The sequence below is a fragment of the Colossoma macropomum genome, unplaced genomic scaffold (assembly GCF_904425465.1).
Source record: "Colossoma macropomum unplaced genomic scaffold, Colossoma_macropomum, whole genome shotgun sequence".
Lineage (NCBI taxonomy): Eukaryota > Metazoa > Chordata > Actinopteri > Characiformes > Serrasalmidae > Colossoma > Colossoma macropomum.
In genome coordinates this window covers 6,409,892-6,431,296 of record NW_023494796.1, presented here as the reverse complement: position 1 = coordinate 6,431,296, position 21,405 = coordinate 6,409,892, and the positions used below count along the sequence as shown (strand labels likewise).

Here is a 21,405-nt window from a genome sequence, read left to right as displayed (position 1 = left end):
TAGTCTCAGGTCTTGTTAGTCTTCAGCCTTGTTAATCTCCGTTAGTCTCAAGTTTCATTAGTCTCCGGCCTCATTATTCTCAAGTCTCATTAGTCTCTGGCCTCACTAGTCTCAGGGCTTGTTAGTCTTCAGCCTTGTTAGTCTCAGGTGTCGTTAGTCTCAGGTCTTGTTAGTCTTCGGCCTCATTAGTCTCAAGTCTCATTAGTCTCTGGCCTCATTAGTCTCAGGTCTCGTTAGTCTTCAGCCTCATTAGTCTCAGGTCTCGTTAGTCTCAGGTCTTGTTAGTCTTCGGCCTCTTTAGTCTCAAGTCTCATTAGTCTCAGATCTTGTTAGTTTTCGGCTTTGCTGTGTTTTTCACAATTTTAACTGTTAAGTGTTTCAAATGTGAACAGATGAGGAAGTGCAGGTGAAAAAGTCCAGGAAATTCCATGACTTTTCCAAGATTCATTGTTTTCAACAACATTTCCAGGTCTGGAAATTTAAACGTGTATATCCCGTGACTTACAGATTTTCTGTAACTGTAGGATTCCTGCTTTCATAATAAAAGACTGAAATACAGATGTGTTAGAAAGACTCATACATACACACACTCACATCTGCACACAGCGCCGTCCAGAAACCACTTAAATCAGTTAAACGAAGATTGAATTCAGTAAATAAACATAAAATGTTTTGATTTGGGATTATTGTGTACTCCAGTTTGGGAAACACTGGTGTTAAAAAAAATCAATACAAAGCGACTCTCAGAGGCCGTGTTTCTGTTGACGCCTCCGACTCGGAAACTCTGAGTTCCTGAAAATATCCAGGTTTCCCACCAGGAACCACGACACTGCAGCTATGGTGTGCGCTCACCTCGGAAACACGATATTCCTGACATCACTGAAGCAGCATCGGTAACTGTGAGGGTGAATAAACGTGTTCAGTGACTGTGTTACTCTCAGGTTCCACTGTAAACGATGGATCAGATCCATATTTCATATTTCAGCCTCTAAAACCCCCAAAATAAAACACATCTACATTCTCCACCAGCCTCACTGACTCACAGCAGCACCGCCCACACTGCGCCGTCTCTCTGCTCCTCACACACTGCACTGTCTCTGCTCCTCACACACTGCACACAGCGCTGTCTCTACTCCTCACACACTGCACTGTCTCTAGTCCTCACACACTACACAGCACCGTCTCTACTCCTCACGCACTGCACACAGCACTATCTCTACTCCTCACACACTGCACACTGCACTGTCTCTAGTCCTCACACACTACACAGCACTGTCTCTACTCCTCACATACTGCACTGTCTCTGCTCCTCACACATTGTACACAGCACTGTCTCTACTCCTCATGCACTGCACACAGCACTGTCTCTGCTCCTCATACACTGCCATATCTCTTTACTCACACACTGTACACTGCACTCTCTCTACTCCTCACACACTGTACACTGCACTCTCTCTACTCCTCACACATTGTACATTGCTTTTTCCATTTCTCACACTGTACTCTCTCTATTCCTCACACACCGCACACAGCACTCTCACTACTCACACACTGTACACTGTACTCTCTCTGCTCCTCACACAGTGTGCACAGCACCATCTCTACTCCTCACACACTGCACAATCTTTCTACTACTCACACACTGCACACTCTCTACTCCTCGCACACTGCACTCTTTCTACGTCGCACACACTGCATCATCTCTCTACGTTCACACACTGCACCCTCTCTACTCCTCACACACTGCACACAGTTTATTCCTGTCTCAGATTCACTATAACGTTTCTGTGGTTTATGTTCCAGAAACAGATGATTTTCCAGCCTCTCTTCACCCCTCAGAACTAAACACTGTGTCTTTAAAACTGCTAGATGTCCAGTTTGAAGTGCTACATCAGCTACATGTGACAAATGTAAACAGACCACAGCGATTATCTACCATGTGTTGTGATCTTACCCAAAACTTGACCCTTTCTGCAGGTCCATTTTTCACACCACTTCTAAGACCTGTGGCTATAATGTTATGCCTCCTCCTACAACAGCTACTCTTGGTATTTTCTCAGTTCTAGATGAATCCAATCTGCCTGCTCACTTACAAAGGTCACTGCTTTTTCCTGTCTATTAGCTGGACGCTCAATTTCATTAGTCCTCCGTCGCACAACCAGTGGATCAAAGATATGATGCACAACATGAAGCTGGAGGAAATGATGCACTCTCAGCGGCTCCATTAAGAGGTTTTACAAAACCTGGAACTGATTAATGAACCATTTGAATAGTTTACCAGGAGTCAGATTACAGAACCATCCTAACTCTGAAATCTGATCTTTTTAGTCTCCATGACGACTGAATTTAGGACAGTAGCTATTCCAGAATAACAGTTCCTAACTTCATAATCTCATCATGAACTCCAGATAAGAAAACAGCATTACACAAGCATCCTAACTAGACTAAACCTCCTAAATCCTGTCCTAACTTTAGGATGAACCCCAACAGGGTCCTCACTTCTGTTTAAGGTCCGTTTCTATGGTTTTTAGGCAGCTGAGTCAGCAGCATAGTTCACTACCAGCATAATGAGCTCCATTTGTTTCTACTGTAAAACGCTGCTTTCACTGTGAGATGATTTTCTTTTCTAACTCTGCGTTTTAAAGATCTCAGACGCTGCAGACTCGATCTCCACCGCCCCTCTGATCACCTTCGTGTGTTAATGTTGATGATGAAATATTACAGTGATGGTGGTGAATAATGAGGAGACGGAGCTGAACGTGTGTCTGTTTATTAGGAGGAGTAACGTTAGCGCGCTCGGCTAAAGCGTTTGGGAAATGGAGACTGAAACTGGGGAGCGGCGACGCTCTGATAAACAGCAGGGGGCGCTCTCACAGCATTCACACCTTACAGTTTATCACACTTTAGTTCAGTTTGAGCTTTTTTACACCAGTAGCAGCAGCTTAACTCACATTTTAACACTATTTTGATGACGTGTTTACGTTTCAGCTGTGTATGGTTGGTTGCCATGAAACAGACATGACAGCTGATTGTTGACTTTGATCGAGTAGGTTAAGATTTCCTAATTGGAAATCAGATGCTGTAAGACTCATATATGTAAATGAGCTCTGTTCTGATTGGACTTGCCTCATTTGTAAAGCTGTTTGGGCTGTGTGGGGCTAAACTGCTGTAGACTGAATGGTGGAGCTAAACTGCTGTAGACTGAATGGTGGAGCTAAACTGCTGTAGACTGAATGGTGGAGCTAAACTGCTGTAGCTGAATGGTGGAGCTAAACTGCTGTAGACTGAATGGTGGGGCTAAACTGCTGTAGCTGAATGGTGGAGCTAAACAGCTGTAGACTGAATGGTGAAGCTAAACTGCTGTAGACTGAATGGTGGGGCTAAACAGCTGTAGACTGAATGGTGGGGCTAAACTGCTGTAGACTGAATGGTGGGGCTAAACTGCTGTAGCTGAATGGTGGAGCTAAACTGCTGTAGACTGAATGGTGGGGCTAAACTGCTGTAGACTGAATGGTGGGGCTAAACTGCTGTAGCTGAATGGTGGGGCTAAACTGCTGTAGACTGAATGGTGAAGCTAAACTGCTGTAGACTGAATGGTGGGGCTAAACTGCTGTAGCTGAATGGTGGAGCTAAACTGCTGTAGGTCGAATGGTGGAGCTAAACTGCTGTAGACTGAATGGTGGAGCTAAACTGCTGTAGACTGAATGGTGGGGCTAAACTGCTGTAGCTGAATGGTGGGGCTAAACTGCTGTAGACTGAATGGTGAAGCTAAACTGCTGTAGACTGAATGGTGGAGCTAAACTGCTGTAGCTGAATGGTGGAGCTAAACTGCTGTAGGTCGAATGGTGGAGCTAAACTGCTGTAGACTGAATGGTGGAGCTAAACTGCTGTAGACTGAATGGTGAAGCTAAACTGCTGTAGACTGAATGGTGGGGCTAAACTGCTGTAGCTGAATGGTGGAGCTAAACTGCTGTAGGCCGAATGGTGGAGCTAAACTGCTGTAGTCTGAATGGTGGAGCTAAACAGCTGTAGACTGAATGGTGAAGCTAAACTGCTGTAGCTGAATGGTGGGGCTAAACTGCTGTAGACTGAATGGAGGGGCTAAACTGCTGTAGCTGAATGGTGGAGCTAAACTGCTGTAGCTGAATGGTGGGGCTAAACTGCTGTAGCTGAATGGTGGAGCTAAACTGCTGTAGACTGAATGGTGGAGCTAAACTGCTGTAGACTGAATGGTGGAGCTAAACTGCTGTAGACTGAATGGTGAGGCTAAACTGCTGTAGCTGAATGGTGGAGCTAAACTGCTGTAGACTGAATGGTGGAGCTAAACTGCTGTAGCTGAATGGTGGAGCTAAACTGCTGTAGGCTGAACGGGTGGGGCTAAAGTGGTTTAGGCTGAATGGGCGGGGCTAAACGACTGTAGGCTGAATGGGAGGGGACAATAGGGTGAATAAGCTTTGCAACACTAGCTGAATGAGTCAACAAATGTAAACATGTTGGCTTTTATGATCATCACAAAAGCAATGACTTCTAAACAAGCTGTTTCCTGTAGTTAGTTTCCGTGTGGACTGTATGGACACTTTCACTTTACAAGGTGAAGATAATTCGTTTTTGCATGTGTCCATTAACATGACAGAGCAATTCCCGCACTCACCAGTAGGGGCTCCTGCTCCATCCAGAACATTACAATCAGCGATTCTAATCAAATTTTAGGGTCCCGGTTCTAGACAGCGCTCCCCTGGGCACTGGGGCGATGGTGTGCGTGCTCTCTGAGTGGAGCTGCAGAGCTCGGTCCATTAGCGGAATCTGATTACAGAGTGCTCATCCTCCTCATAACTGTCCAACGGGAAACTGCATTAGCGAGTGGGTGTGGTTCCTCAGAACTTCACTGCTCACACTCTTCATTGAGGTATGACATCATCGCAAAGGATGACATATGAAATATAGTAACAAAGTCCTTGGCGACCATCTCGGTGGCTCCCAGGCAGTTATTTCCAGTCCTAAAGACCAGCTCCTCTCACTCTGAATGGAGAGGGACCTGAAACTGAAAGCCACACTAACGTTCCAAAAACAATTTTAAATTCTCTGGGAAAAGCTGACCAACACACCTTAAACTGACCATAATATACCATGAAATACCTCAAATAGACCATAATATACCATAAAATACTATAAAATACCTTAAAGAGACCATGAAATACCATAAAATACCTTAAATAGACCATGAAATACCATAAAATACCTTAAATAGACCATGAAATACCATAAAATACTATAAAATAACAAATAGACCATAAAATACCTTAAAATACCTTAAACAGACCATAATATACCATGAAATACCTTAAATAGACCATAATATTAAATTAACCTTAAACCCTTAAATATTCAGCATAAATAATGCACAAAAACATTTTCTCAGCTTGTTCTCACTACTGCACATGTGGATAACTCAACAATGAGAGGGGTAACACTAGTGGACATTAATGTCAAACATTACGAGGAGCACTACTGGACTGTTATACCACAGTTAAGAGGTAACACTACTGGACACTACTCACAGTCTAGGAGGAGAAGCTAACGGATGCTAGTGCTGTGGTTTAAGAGGCAACACTAGTGGAGGCCACCGGGGCACCTGAGGCAGTAACACCCTCTGGACACTAATGCCACAGTTTAGGAGATGATGCTAGTGAAAATTAATGCTACAGCTCAGGAGGTGACACTAGTGGACAATAGTGCCTCAGCTGAGGAGGTGACATTAGTGGACAATAATATCACAGCTCATGAGGTGACACTAGTGGACAGTAGTGCTACAGTTTAGTCGGTGACACATGTGGACAGTGCTACAGTTTAGTAGGTGACACTAGTGGACAGTAGTGCTACTGTTTACTAGGTGACACTAGTGGACAGCAATGCTATAGTTAAGGAGGGCATACTAGTGGACAGTGACATTAATGGATACAAATGCTACAGTTTAGGTGGTGACACTAGTGGACAGTAATGATACAGTTTAGTAGGTGACACTAGGGGACACCAATGCTAGATTTAAGAGGTGACACTAGTGGACAGTGACACTAGTGGACACTAATGCTACAGCTTAGGAAGTGACACTAGAGGAGCCTAGTGCTGGATTTTAGTAGGTGACACTAGTGGACCCTAACGGTAGATTTAAGTGGTGACACTAGAGGACGGTGACATTAGTGGACACTAATGCTACAGATCTGTAGGTAGCACTAGTGGACGCTAATGCCAGATTTAAGTGGTGACACGAGAGGACAGTGACACGAGAGGACAGTGACACTAGTGGACACTAATGCTACAGTTTAGGAGGTGACACTAGTGGACGCTAATGCTAGATTTAAGCGGTGACACTAGAGGAAGCGACACTAGTGGACACTAATGGACCCTAACGGTAGATTTAAGTGGTGACACTAGAGGACGGTGACATTAGTGGACACTAATGCTACAGTTCTGTAGGTAGCACTAGTGGACGCTAATGCCAGATTTAAGCGGTGACACGAGAGGACAGTGACACTAGTGGACACTAATGCTACAGTTTAGCAGGTGACACTAGTGGACAGTAGCGATATGGGTGATGAGGTAACCGACAGGCCTGATGGGACAGTTCTGCAGGGTGGAGACCCGCACTGACTTCAGAAAGGCGTCAGCGTCTCAGAGCTGAAACTGCGGACTGGTTTCCGAGAATGAAATCAGCCGCTGCTCCTCATCTCAGTCTGATCACGTTCACAAACAACCAGAGGCTGAAGCTCCGCCATTGGACCAAACACCAAAAACACAAGCTCTTAAAAAAGCAGTCTCTTATTTGAACTCGCCCGTTCCACCTTAAATGATGCAGCAGAGACATTCAGGCGCTGTAACTGCTGCATCATTTAAGGTGGAGCTGAACATCGGACTAAGAAGCTGGTGAATATGAAGCCAACTTGAGGCTCAAATCGACATCAACAACCCCCCCCCCACCACTAACGCATGCACACGCGCGCGCACACAGCCCATACAGCGCCGCACGCGCGCTCCCACACCCTGTATCTTCCCCAGTACCCTCGCGCTGTTCCCCTACAGCACCCCCCGGATCTACCCCCATCTCTATATTATTTAATGCCCCCCCACTCACCTGTTTCACGCGCCCCGGAACCGGAGACCCCCCCTCAGTGGGGGAGCGCGAGGGATCCTCCATCCTCACAGCAGCGCGCGCTCAGACCGCCGCACCACCGCAGCAGCTGCAGCGCGAGACTCCTACACCAGCGCAGCGCGCGTGCGCAAGTCAGACACAGCGAGCGAGCGAGCGAGCGAGAGAGAGGGAGAGAGAGAGAGAGAGAGATATGCTTTCTCTTAACGCTGCTGCTGTAACACTGGCGCGCGCCCCTCGGAGCAAAGCAGAGGACATCCACTCACACGGATGACGAAGCAGATACACACACACACACACGAGCTGAGACAATCGATAAGCACGAGCGGGGGGAGCGGGGGGAGCTGGGGAGCTGGGGTAACGTCACCGCGAGAGAAACGCCATGATCCAGACTGGGCGGTAACCAGAGAGAGAGAGAGAGAGAGAGAGAGAGAGAGAGAGAGAGAGAGAGAGAGAGAGAGAGAGAAAGAGAAGAGAGAGAGAGAGAAGAAAAACAGAGAGGATGTAAAATAGAGAATGCAGAGAAACAGAGAGAGGATGGGAGAGAGAGAGACATAGAGAGAAGGCAGAGAAAGACAGAGAGAGAGGATGAGAGAGAGACATAGAAGGCAGAGAAAGACAGCGAGAGAGAGGATGAGAGAGAGACATAGAGAGAAGGCAGAGAAATAAAGAGAGAGAGGGGATGGGAGAGAGAGACAGAGAGAAGGCAGAGAAAGACAGAGAGAGGGGATGGGAGAGAGAGACATAGAGAGAAGGCAGAGAAAGACAGAGAGACAGGATGGGAGAGAGAGACATAGAGAAGGCAGAGAAATAAAGAGAGAGAGAGGGGATGGGAAAGAGAGACATAGAGAGAAGGCAGAGAGAGAGAGGATGGGAGAGAAACAGAGAGAAGGCAGAGAAAGAGAAAGAGGGGATGGGAGAGAGGGACATAGAGAGAAGGCAGAGAGAGAAGATTGGAGAGAGAGAGTATGGGAAAGAGACATAGAGAGAAGGCAGAGAAAGACAAAGAGAGGATGAAAGAGACAGAAAAAGCAGAGAAAGAGAGACATAAAAAGAAGGCAGAGAAAGACAGAGAGAGAGGATGTAAGAGAGAGACTTAGAGAGAAAGCAGAGAGAGAAGGGCGAGAGATGTAGAGAGAAGGCAGAGAGAGACAGTAAGAGAGGATGGAAGAGACAGAGAAAAAGCAGAGAAAGAGAGAGACAAAGAGAGAAGGCACAGAAAGACAGAAAGAGAGGATGTAAGAGAGAGACATAGAGAGAAAGCAGAGAGAAGGGCGAGAGACATAGAGAGAAGGCAGAGAGAGAGAGAGAGATTGTATTAGAGAATGAACAGTTCTACTTCACGCCTCTTCATACTGACATTGTTGTTGATATTTTATTCTCTATTATTTGATTTCACCACCATGTTTATGTTTATGGTAATTTACCTTTCCAGGCTCCGCCCACAAACATATTCTTTAGCCAACTTGTTTTATCACAGATCTCGTCTGTGTGAAGATCTTTTACAGAGAACATCGCCATCGGCTTAAACTCCGCATTACCACGGCACGAAGTATCACTGTGCTGTAAACAGATTAATCTCTGACTCTCATGCTGCTCACACGGAGCACCGAGTGTACCGATGAAGTAAGAACCCGGTTCTGTTTAAACTGCGGAGCTGACAGCTTATTTTCTCATCTAAAACTAGACTGGTCAGGTCGCCAACAGGCTAAACAGCTCCATCATTAATATCACAGGCTTGAATTAAAGCACTTACAGTCTGATTAACTGTAAAACTGCAGTATAAAAGTCCCCTGAATGTCTTTCACACTTCAAATGTCCGTGTTTCAGTCAGAAGTCTCGTCAAACCCAAACAGCTCTTTACTCCCTAAATAGTGTTCTAGCTATGAAAGTTTAGAAATTCCAGCCTCTACAGTCAAACAGTGCATCATGTATCGAGTGTGGATGAGTCTGAGTCCCAAATGACTGTTTCTTAGCTGTATTTTGCTCTGTTGGGCTGCAGGATCCAGTATTTAAACTCCTACTAGTGCACTATGTAGGGAGCAGGGAGCCGTTTGAGATTCAGCCCCAGTGTGAGAAGAGGGCGCCACTGGATTGGTGCTAAATACGACTCGCGGTGGTGATTTGGAGACCAAAAAGTACTTCTAAAGCTTAAGTTTCTGCATTAAACAGTGCTGCGTTATCATATGTTCATTGTTATATGACAAAAAAGTAAGAACATTCATGAACTGACTAATACACAGCGATAGGCGACCGAACGTTCTCCTCGATCAGTAATCCATGGTTGCTTGGCAATGACACCGTACTCTAAAGGAACTACATTTCTTGGTGGAATACTTGTTTGTCAATGATTAATAATAAATTATTTTCTGAAAGAATTAGCATTTTCTCATATGTTGGCTGCTGTTTTATAAAAGCAATAAGCCACTCAAGGCTGTGTATTATAGCGATTTTATCACAGGGAAGCTGGCTTTAGTCCGCTTAGCGCCATGCCTAACAACACCCTTACCCGTGATAAAAATCACAGTAACACACGGGCTCCCGTGGATTATCGCTTTATTATATACTTCTGCCAGAAAAAGGGACGAAATTAAAAAAAAATTCTCCTTCCTGCCGCTCTGTGGGCGGAGCCTGGACAGAAGATCTGCTGAGGCAGTGACGTCTCTAAAATCCATGGAAATAAAGTGAACTACACAAAGACCAAACCCACCGTTTAAAAATATACATTTTATTAAAGATTTACTTTTGAACAACAATATGAACAACACGTACCGCCGGGTACCGGAAACGGAACAGAAACATCATAAGTCTCAGCTGTAGGCGCGGCTCTCCAGGTGAAGTTCAGTCGTCTACTGAACCACACGGTCGTCAGTGGAGAACTGGACTGAACCCATGAGCCAAAAACAGATCCACAGCACCGCAGAGCTTCAGACTAAACAAAAAAGAGCAGTAACCGGCTTGTAGAACCTTTACACTGAGGTTCTGCTGGGTTCTACACCAGGCTGATTAGCGCAGGGCCACCCAAATGCAGCTTTAGAAAAAAAAAAATCTGGATTCTGTGTTAAGTATTTGGAGTGTGATCTGGATTAATATCTGAATGAATATATAGTATCTGTATCTGGATTCATGTCTAGACATGAATCCCGATAGTGGTTTTATATCTGGATTCTGGATCTGGATTAATATTTGAATGAATATACAGCATCTGTATCTGGATTAATATGAATATATTAACGAATATGCATTAATGACCAGAGTGTGGGTCTAGAAAGAAATCTAGATACTGGATCTGGTATAGATATCCGGAGTCCAAAATGGTTTGCAGCTCCAGCCTAGAGGGACCTCGCCAATGACCTCAAAACATGGTTCTAGATAAACCAGAGTCTGAATGTGGATTAATATCTGGAGTGTGGACACTGAAAAAAAGTCTGGATCTGCATTAATGCATAGGCTGTGGATCTAGAAAAAAAAATCTGGATTGTGTTTTGTCAAGTATTTTAAGTGTGGATCTGGATTGCTATCTGAATTAATATACAATGTCTGGATCTGGATTAATATTTGCAGTCTGAATGTGTGTTAAGGACTGAATAACGGATCTAGAAAGCAATCTGAATACTGGATTGTTAAGCATATTAATCCTGGTGTTGATCTAGGTTATTGTCTAGAGTCTAAAAGTGGTTTACAATATCTGGATTCTGGATCTGGAGTGTAGATGGGGATGAACATCTGAAACATAACTAATATCTGGAGTCAGGATCTGGATAAATATCAGGAGCTTGAGTTGCTTTTTCTTCAAGTCTAAATAACAGTTTTGATTCCGATTTGGTTCACAAGCTCTTGCTAACAGGTCCGGTCTGCTTTCAGCACTCCAGAGCCCAGTCCAGAACAGTGAGAGAACTCTGCTGAGTCAGTGTGGACGTCTGTCTTTGGTTGGTCTTGTAACTGAGTGGTGTTTATGTGCAGTAATGTCCATTAAAGCCTCTCAGAGCTGCATTAGCCTCTCCAGCTGTAATCTGAGCCTGAACACTGCTGCTGCTGTCTGTCAAATGAGGCCCCGCCCACACAGAAATTTACTGTAAATCACGCCCCCTCAGACGCCAGCCAGTTGGTCCAGGTTGTCATGGGAACGGTTGGCAAGATGAGCCTGCAGGATCTCTCCGAACACACCCCGCTTCAGCAGACTGTAGGCCATCGGCAGCAACTGACCAATCACCTTATGGAAATACTGAAAAAAAACAAACAAACAAAAAAAAACTTGAATCACCTTACAGAAACACTGAAACTAAAAATAACACCAATCACCTTGTAGAAATACTGGGGGGAAATAAAAAAAAAGAAGAAGAAGACATCACTTAATAGGAATACTGAAATAATTACCCCCCCCCCAAAAGCTTCAGCACTCACCTTACAGAACTACCGAAACCCCCCAAAAAAATCGCCGGAGAGCACTCGCCTTACAGAAACTACTGAAACCCCCTAAAAACCTCAGCACTCGTCCTACAGAACTACCGAAACCCCCCTTTAAAACCACAGCACTCGCCTTACAGAACTACCGAAACCCCCCTTTAAAACCTCAGCACTCGCCTTACAGAAACTACCAAAACCCCCCTTTAAAACCTCAGCACTCGCCTTACAGAAACTACTGAAACCCCCTAAAAACCTCAGCACTCGTCCTACAGAACTACCGAAACCCCCCTTTAAAACCACAGCACTCGCCTTACAGAACTACCGAAACCCCCCTTTAAAACCTCAGCACTCGCCTTACAGAAACTACCAAAACCCCCCTTTAAAACCTCAGCACTCGCCTTACAGAAACTACCAAAACCCCCCAAAACCTCAGCACTCGCCTTACAGAAACTACCAAAACCCCCCAAAACCTCAGCACTCGCCTTACAGAACTACCGAAACCCCCCAAAACCTCAGCACTCGCCTTACAGAAACTACCAAAACCCCCCAAAACCTCAGCACTCGCCTTACAGAACTACCGAAACCCCCCTTTAAAACCTCAGCACTCGCCCTACAGAACTACCGAAACCCCCCTTTAAAACCTCAGCACTCGCCTTACAGAACTACCGAAACCCCCCTTTAAAACCTCAGCACTCGCCTTACAGAACTACCGAAACCCCCCAAAACCTCAGCACTCGCCTTACAGAACTAGCCAAACCCTTCAAAATCCACATATGATACAATATATGGGTCCATTATGGGTCCCTTATATTCCCAAAAGATAATTTAATAAACGCATAACACACCAGATTATTCAACAAAACCTCTTTCATTTCAAACAATTTTATATGGATGCACTAAAAACTCATTTCAGTTTCTTTTTGCCTTTAAAAGCCCAAAAATATCAGATGGTGCAACCATCAAACCATGAATGCTGATCAAGTAAACTATCAGAAAAGGTTAATTTATCCAGATAAAGCGTTTAAAGGGCCGACTGCCTCACATGCGATCCGTAGCAGAACAGGTCGACGCCGAGCTCGTAGCCCATTCCGTAATCACACTCATCGTTAGCGAACTGCACGAACGTCATCATCTCCTGAATCGGGGCGAAAGCCTTCATCCTGGAATCGTCATCCTCAGCTTCAGCGATCGCTCTGCAGATCTTCTTCAGATCAGCTGCACAGAAAGGAGGTGAAACACTGAAACACAGGCAGGAAAACACTGAACTTTCAGTTCCACCTTAAAAGCTGCAGCAGTTCTGGCACCAGAAAGTAACTGCTGCTCCATTTAAGGTGGAACTGAGGCGAGTCAGTGATTTATACATGCATTTGATACCGTGCTAATCGGTGGGGTATAAGCTTGCGTTAGCCTCGTGGCTAAGTACATTTGGGGACGGGGTGGTGGGGGTTGGGTGGGGATGGGACTGGGTATTTGGCTTTAACCGTCGCTGTAAATACAAACAAGTACCGTCGCTCTCAGGCAGTTCCCGGTATCCCACGTCGTTTTTGTCCACCGGCACTACGATGCCCGCTCCGTGGAACGTTTTAGTGACCACCTGAAAAAAAAAAATTTCTCTGTGTTACTTCAACAATCATACAGCCTAAACATGAAGAACGTAAACAAACTTCAAACAGCAACATGCAACTCTTTTACACTCTGTACTCGTTTAGCTTTTTTGCTTGGGAAACAATCACCACTATAAGACGGCACCTAACTGTGGAAGTGGGAGGAGCATGTGGACTCAATAGGGTGGGCTTATATACACATCTACATACTTATGAATTCGTACATATGAAACACAGAAACAACAACAACAACAACAACAACAACAACTCTCCACGTGTCATTTCACCGTTTTAATAACCGCTTTGTATTATTTGTACTGTAGTTCTAAAAACTGGTTACAAAACCTATGTAAACACGTCCAGCTCTGGTCAGAAGCTCAGACTCTGACCAGTTAGAAACGTCTCGAGGCGTTTTTCTATTTATTGAACTCTAGAGGTGCATTTCTCTGACTTCACAACAAACTGGAAACTGGAAAAAGGAGCTAATGACCGAGTCAGTGAGCGAGTCAGACATGCTGGCTGCGTTTTCTTTACTTCAGTAAAGGAGCTGACAACTAAGTCAGTGTCCGAGTCAGACCAGCTGGCTGTGTTTTACGTCAGTAAAGGAGCTAATGACCGAGTCAGTCACCAAGTCAGACATGCTGGCTATGTTTTACTTCAGTAAAAGAGGTAGCGATCGAGTCAGTGTCAGACATTCTGGTTGCGTTTTCTTTACTTCAGTGAAGGAGCTTATGACCGAGTCACACACGCTGACTGTGTTTTACTTCAGTAAAGGAGCTAATGACTGAGTCAGTGACCGAGTCAGTCATGCTGGATATGTTTTCTTTACTTCAGTAAAGAAGCTTATAACCAAGTCAGTGTCAGAGTCAGACATGCTGGCTATATTTTACTTCAGTAAAAGAGGTAGCGATCGAGCCAGTGTCAGACATGCTGGTTGCATGCTTAGTTGTCAGCTCCTTTACTTCAGTGAAGGAGCTTATGACTGATTCAGTGTCCGAGTCAGACACGCTGGCTGTGTTTTACTTCAGCAAAGGAGCTAATGACTGAGTCAGTGTCCGAGTCAGTAACACTGGCTGTGTTTCCTTTACTTCAGTTAGCTAATGACGGAGTCAGTGACCAAGTCAGACACGCTGGCTGTGTTTTACTTCAGTAAAAGAGCTAATGACCGAGTCAGTGGCTGAGAACGAGTCAGCTGATGACCTGCTGCGCTCCTCCAGTCACCGAGTGCTGGGGGTTTACTGAGTTAACAGCTCAGCAGGAATCATTTCACAAAGAGACCCTCTCAGTCAGTCAGATAACTGCAGCCCAGCGTCCAGCAGGTCCAGCAGGACGAGAGCTCGGACACATTCACACGGGAGGACCCCACTTCAGGCTGGAGTTACCAGGCTAACTGACCATCCCTCAGCTCCACTGTGTGATCTCGGGAGCAGAGGATTGTGGGAGTTTGTGTTTATCCGGCCGACTGTAACTGTGCTGAGTGTGTCAGTGATGAATGACGGTCAAATACATAATTCAGTCAGGAAAATCAATAATTCATCAAACTGTATGCAAAAGAAACGTCAGCGGACGCCGAGTTACTGCAGCAAGACATCTGCTCCTATTCACTTACCCAGGGATGCCAGATTGGGCAGAATCCCTCAGAACAGCATTTCATATCACATACTGTGACAAAAATGGTTTATCAGTGACGGTTTTCTATTAAAACTGCAACACTTAGAGTTTCATTAAGAGAAGAAAATTATAATAATAATAATAATAATAATAATAATAATAACAACAACAACACCACTTTGTTATTAATGTTATTGATTAATTGAACAATAAATACAAACAAGATTTTAAATATTTAAATGCTTTTCCATTTAATCGCTAGGCTGAAACATATATGGGCTTTCCTTATTCTTATAGACTTACACTTTATTCTTTATTTTTTTGTTATTAAACTAACTTTAATAACACTTAAGCTCCTTGTTTTTAGTTTATGTTTTTATTTTGCTTTTACGTGCTTTGTACTTCCTTTAAACTCTATTGCACTTTGTATCATTTTACCACTCTGTTTATTTTCCCTTCTGCTGGTCTTTGACTGAAGCTCACTGAACAGCCTCAGCGTAATAAATGTGCTGCATTAATAAACTTATCTCGAATATTAGGAAGCATAAACGTCGTGCAGTCTCAGCCCTGATGGTGATGATATGGATATGATTGCCGTATTGATCACTCTGAGTACCTTCCTGTCTCTCTGCTTCATGGCTTTGGTTTTCTGCTCCAGCGGCAGCCCCAGACGCTCCGCCTCCTTCTTTAGCTCCGCCTCCAATCGCTCCACGGCGGCATCATCTCTCTGTCCGCCACGCTCTCGCTTCTTACGGGCTAGAAATAACCTGAGAGAGAGAGAGAGAGAGAGAGAGAGAGAGAGAGAGAGAGAGAGAGGAAGACTGTAATACACTACAGGAAGTGTAGGGGGCGATATGGCTTCTACTGTTTCATTTAAAAAGCTCTATAATGTTCATATGATCCACACAGTCACTCTGACAGACTGTAATACACTACAGGAAGTGTAGGGGGCGATATGGCTCCTACTGTTTCATTTAAAAAGCTCTATAATGTTCATATGATCCACACAGTCACTCTGACAGACTGTAATACACTACAGGAAGTGTAGGGGGCGACAGATGGATTGATTATTGAAATAAAGGCTGATGGTGAGGGTCCTACAGCACGGCGCTGAAGAGGTTGTCCCCGAGCTGGGCGATGGTGCAGCCTTTTCTGGCTTCGTTCTCTCCAACAAACACCGGCAGAGCGTCAGGACAGTCTCTACACAAACACAGAGATCAATAACGATCAATAACAATCACATTAACGCACTGACTATCAGCTCATTTGTAGAACTCATAATGGACGCTGCTCTAAACTCTCAGAGCGCACTTCACTGCAGCCGATTAGCTGCCATTAGCGTTACTGCTAACATCAGCACTCTGCAGCAGTGTAGCATTACTGCCTGACAGACGAGCCACTTACAGGCTCCGTCCATAGATAGTCATACCTAGATGCTGCGTTGTCTGTTGTTCTCTGAGGTGATACGTCTGCACGTCCGCCATGTTGGAGAGGTCAAGATCCGCTTGTGAACAAACTCACTTGTATTGAGAGACGAAGAGTCTCAGGATTAAATCAGCCACAACTTCCTTATTACTCAACCGATTTTCACCAAATCTGTTCTGTTATAATCCTCAGACACAGATTAATCCAGGCTGCTCGGATCTGCTCTCGGTAGCTTTTATTACTCTAACAACTGATCGTGATAATTAGGACCAGCAGGAAAGTATTCAGTCTGTACCTGAGATTAAAAACTGAGTTTAGCGTGAGAAACACAATCGGACACATCAGCAAATCCATCGATGAGTGAATCACTTCTCATCTTAATACACATAAAAATAAAATAAACCCCCAAAACACAGAAGGATGAAGCTGAAGTGGCTTCTTAAACGCCAGCTTCTTGTTCGAGTTTTCCCATTCCACCTTAAATGGTGCAGCTTCAGGCAGTGGAATGGGAACATTCGCACAAAAAGCTGGCAAATAAAAAGCTGACTTCATGTTCATGTAAGAAGCTGCTAACATGAATCTATTTTGAATATCTACACAAATTAAAGAATGATATACCTTACTGAGCTACAAAGCTTCAACCATCACTGTAAATAAATAACTACTGCATAACGTTAAGATCCCCTGAATAGACTATTAAATGAAATAAGCTTAATATAAAACCAGAGGAAAAACAATCACATCAACAGGTTCTCTGTGCCTCACCAACCACACGGCCACATCTACACAAACACCACACAAACAATACACATCACACAGACATGAGTGTGGATCACTGCGTTCCCTCCGTTATATAATCCTGTCCCACTTTCTGAGTGTAATATTCCTGAAATAGTGTAATTTTGGACAGTATCTTTCTTAAACTGCTGCTCTGTAATGATACTGAAAGCAGTCCAGCAGCGATGTTGACCTCCCCAAAATGGCGGCGCCGTTGACGTGCCTGGCTGGACCCAACACAGCATCTAGATATGTATATCTTTGGCTCCGTCGGTCACGCTGATCCTGAACGGACCACCAGCACCCACCGATTAGCTTAATGTCACTTTCATAATGCTAACTGTGCTCTGTTCACTTTCATTTACTGTTAGCAACGTCAGCTTTGCTAACTGAACCAATTCTTTAATGAAGCTCTCTTTGCTCACTACTGCTGGCGTTGATTGAAATGCTAATGTTGCTAACAATGAATGAAAGCCGACACTGGTAACGCTAATGTCCTCTACTCACTCACGGCTAGCAACGTTAGCTTTATTCACTGAATCATATCTCTAATAAAAAAGTCTCCATTTTATTTACTGATTAGTCTAACAACTTTACATTCATTCAATCAGTAATGCTAATGTTGCTAAAGCTGTCTATTCCCTTACGTTTATAACCATCAGAAGCTTTATTACTAATATAACGTTTCTAATAAAGCTCCCCTTTTCAGTAAGTAACCAGTCTCTTATGTTTTCATTTTATTAATTAGCTTAATAACAGCATTCAATCAGTAATGCTAATGTTGCTAACGCTGCCTATTCTTTTCACTCATAATCATAGATTCTTTAAAGATCTCTATTAAATCAATTAAACAACATTATCTACATTAACAACATTCGATCCATGTTAATATTGATTATGCTATCTATTGTCTTTCATGTATAATTATCAACATTTAGCTTTACATTAACATTAGCATCATTCAGTCAGTTATGCTAATGTTCTTGAAAGCGAGTGTTGTGATTGGCTCAGTTCAGATGTACTAAGGCTGATTCCCCCTAATTTCTGCTGTTCCAGTGGGGGAGGAGAGGAGCAGAAGCTAAGGTTTCTTCTTTCAGCATCAGAGCGCGACCCCCCTCACCGGACCCTGAGATGTGGGCACTGTGCTGCCCTCTGCTGGGTGGACTGAGGTACCTGTAGTAGCCCATGTGGTGCTGCGTGTCTGCGCTGCCCTGCAGGACGGTCTGCAGCTCCGGAGGGTCGTAGAAGTGTCTCCAGTGCAGGTGGAAGTTCGGCCGGGAGGACTCGTGGCGCTTGTGCTTCTCAGACAGGATGTCGAACGGACCCACCAGCCGCAGACCCAGAACGTCCTGGAGAGCGTCTGCCAGCACGGAGAGACACAATCACCATCAACACCACCACCGTCAACACCATGGAGAAACACCATCAACACCACCATTTCCACCACCGCAGAGAGACACCATCAACGCCACCATCAACGCCATGGAGGGACATCATCAATATCTCACCATCAACACCACAGAGACACCAACACCACACTATCAACACCACAGAGAGACACCATCAACACCGCAGAGACATCAATATCTCACCATCACCACCACAGAGACATCAATATCTCACCATGACCACCACAGAGAGACACTATCAACACCACAGAGATACACCATCAATATCTCACTATCAAAACCACAGAGACACCAAACACCACACCAACACCACAGACACCACCTAACACCACAGAGACACCATCAACACCACAGACACCACACTATCAACACCACAGAGACACCATTAACACCACAGAGAGACACCATCAATATCTCACCATCCAAACCACAGAGACATTATCAACACCACAAAGGACACCAACACCACAAGTGAACTATCGCTTTAACCCCATGCTTATATGCTGTTAAAGGACAGTCCAATCAAAACCACAGCACTATTACTTTAATCCCCTTAAAGGGCCAGTGCTGCGGTGTTGTATTTAGTATCGCTTTAATCCCCTTAAAGGGCCGGTGCTGTATGAAGTATCGCTTTAATCCCCTTAAAGGGCCGGCGCTGCGGTGTTGTATTTAGTATCGCTTTAAACCCCTTAAAGGGCTGGCGCTGCGGTGCTGTACGAAGTATCGCTTTAACCCCCTTAAAGGGCCGGTGCTGTATGAAGTATCGCTTTAAACCCCTTAAAGAGCCGGCGCTGCGGTGCTGTATGAAGTATCGCTTTAATCCCCTTAAAGGGCCGGTGCTGTATGAAGTATCGCTTTAAACCGCTTAAAGGGCCGGTGCTGTACGAAGTATCGCTTTAACCCCCTTAAAGGGCCGGCGCTGCGGTGTCTGCTCACCTTGCGGATGATCTGGACTGAGCTGAGTGCAGAAATCCCAGAACTGGTAGAAATCTTGAGGCATGCGGAGCTTATACAGTCTCTCCACTTCCTCCCTCAGATGCAGGGGGACGCTTGACCCCGCCCCCGCCTTAGACACCGCCCCCTCAACATGAGCTCGCTTCACCTGCCCGTTCACCTGCCCCACCTGGAACATCAGCACGCAGAGAACAGTACAGAAACACCTCCAGAACTTTCTACCAGCCACAATATAAACAAACATACATACATATAATATAAGCAGCCACTTCATTAGGTCCACCTCCTCGTTTCTACACTCACTGTCCATGTCATCAGCTGCACTGACCATATAGTCTCACTCTGTAGTTCTACAGTTACAGACTGTAGTCCATCTGTTTCTCTGCATACTTTGTTTGCCCCCTTTTACCCTGTTCTTCAGTGGTCAGGACCCCCACGGACCCTCACAGAGCAGGTACTATTTGGGTGGTGGATCATTCTCAGCACTGCAGTAACACTGACGTGATGGTGGTGTGTTAGTGTGTGTTGCGCTGGTCTGAGTGGATCAGACACAGCAGTGCTGCTGGAGTTTTTAAACACCTCAGTGTCACTGCTGGACTGAGAATAGTCCACCAACCAAAAATATCCAGCCAGCAGCGTCCTGTGGGCAGCGTCCTGTGACCACTGATGAAGGACTAGAGGATGACCAACACAGACTGTGCAGCAGCAGATGAGCTATCGTCTCTGACTTTACATCTACAAGGTGGACCGACAAGGTAGGAGTGTCTAATAGAGTGGACAGTGAGTGGACACAGTGTTTAAAAACTCCAGCAGCACTGCTGTGTCTGATCCACTCAGACCAGCGCAACGCACACTAACACACCACCATCACGTCAGTGTTACTGCAGTACTGAGAATGACCCACCACCCGAATAGTACCTGCTCTGTGAGGGTCCATGGGGGTCCTGACCACTGAAGAAGGGTGCAGAGAAACAGATGGACTACAGTCTGTAACTGTAGAACTACAAAGTGCACCTAAATAGTAAGTGGAGCTGATAAAATGGACAATGAGTGTAGAAACAAGGAGGTGGTCATAATGTTATGCCTAATAAGTGTGTGTGTGTATATATATATATATATATATATATATATATATATATATATATATATATATATATACACACACACACACACACACACACATATATATATATATAGCTCAGAAGTTGAGTTGTGATGAATGAAGGTGTTTCTAAAAGATTAATAATATGATATTAAGATAACAATAACAGTGATATTTAATATAACCGTTGATTCTCCACTGAAGTCGTTAGAAATCCAGTGAAAACTGCTCAAACTATCGCTGTTCACTATGAACACACGCACACAAGTCAACAGTAGAGCACCAGGACTTCAGGATCAGGGCTGTTTTCGTTATTATTATTAAGCAGAAATCGGCTTCTGGTTCGAATTTCCCGGTCCACCTTAAACAGAGCGCCACCACAGTCAGGCGCCTGAGCCGTTACAGTCACTGTCGCACTGTTTAAGGTGGAACGGAAAATTCGAACGAGAAGTCGTTTTCTGCTAAACAGTAAACGACGTTCCGGTAATGTTTAGCTCTGCGGTTCAGCTGAAGCGTATTTATCTATCAAACTACTTTATAAAGGTGTTTATTTCGCTCTACCTGCGGCGCAGACTTCTGCTTTCTTTTCCCGCCACCCGCCATTTTCTCCTTCTTCAGCACTGCCGGCCAGAACGTCAATACGTAGCCGCGCGTCTCCCTGCGTCATGACGCAAACCACGCCCTCTGAGCGGTAAATGCGCTTCCCTCGATAAAAGTCCCTGAAAAAACAACTTCGAATATACTTTAAAAATTATATATAATATAAAGCGATGATAAAATAGTTAAATACATTCAAAAATATCGCAGCACAGCGTTACAAACGTATAGAAAATATTTTATTAAATTAAATTAAACATTGACGCTAATAAGAGTATCTGAGCTAGTTAGGATAACAATCCAGGTAAATCTTTAAAATACATTTATTGATTAAATACATTATTAATTAAATGATCAGTTTTATTTTTAAACTGA

General features: G+C 44.5%; 2 protein-coding genes across 2 annotated transcripts in view; both read right to left on the bottom strand.

Annotated features, from left to right (window-relative positions):
• The window catches only part of ank2a (ankyrin 2a, neuronal), a 103,588-nt gene extending 96,365 nt beyond the window's left edge, over positions 1–7,223 (bottom strand). The window contains exon 1 of the mRNA XM_036583686.1: positions 7,130–7,223. Coding sequence (XP_036439579.1) covers positions 7,130–7,192 — 63 coding nt within the window. The 5' untranslated portion in view covers positions 7,193–7,223. The remainder of the gene's footprint in view (positions 1–7,129) is intronic.
• A 2,636-nt stretch (positions 7,224–9,859) lies between these two features.
• LOC118817034 (histone PARylation factor 1) lies at positions 9,860–21,053 on the bottom strand. The gene is made up of 8 exons (XM_036583685.1): positions 20,995–21,053; positions 19,314–19,500; positions 18,142–18,328; positions 15,868–15,966; positions 15,383–15,533; positions 13,058–13,145; positions 12,594–12,766; positions 9,860–11,369 (listed from the first exon to the last, which is right to left on the bottom strand). The coding sequence occupies exons 1-8, from the start codon at positions 21,034–21,036 to the stop codon at positions 11,235–11,237; spliced, it is 1,062 nt and encodes a 353-aa protein (XP_036439578.1). The 5' UTR covers positions 21,037–21,053; the 3' UTR covers positions 9,860–11,234.
• Between the last annotated feature and the right edge of the window lie 352 nt (positions 21,054–21,405).

Bases quoted from the DNA above. Each gene is read 5' to 3' on its own strand.
- LOC118817034 (XM_036583685.1), bottom strand. From the start codon at position 21,036: ATGGCGGGTGGCGGGAAAAGAAAGCAGAAGTCTGCGCCGCAG. The intron at 15,967-18,141 runs GTACCTCAGTCC...GTGTTTGTGTAG, and splicing joins CACCACATGGGCTACTACAG to AGACTGTCCTGACGCTCTGC. The intron at 12,767-13,057 runs GTACTTGTTTGT...CTTTCTGTGCAG, and splicing joins GGAACTGCCTGAGAGCGACG to CTGATCTGAAGAAGATCTGC.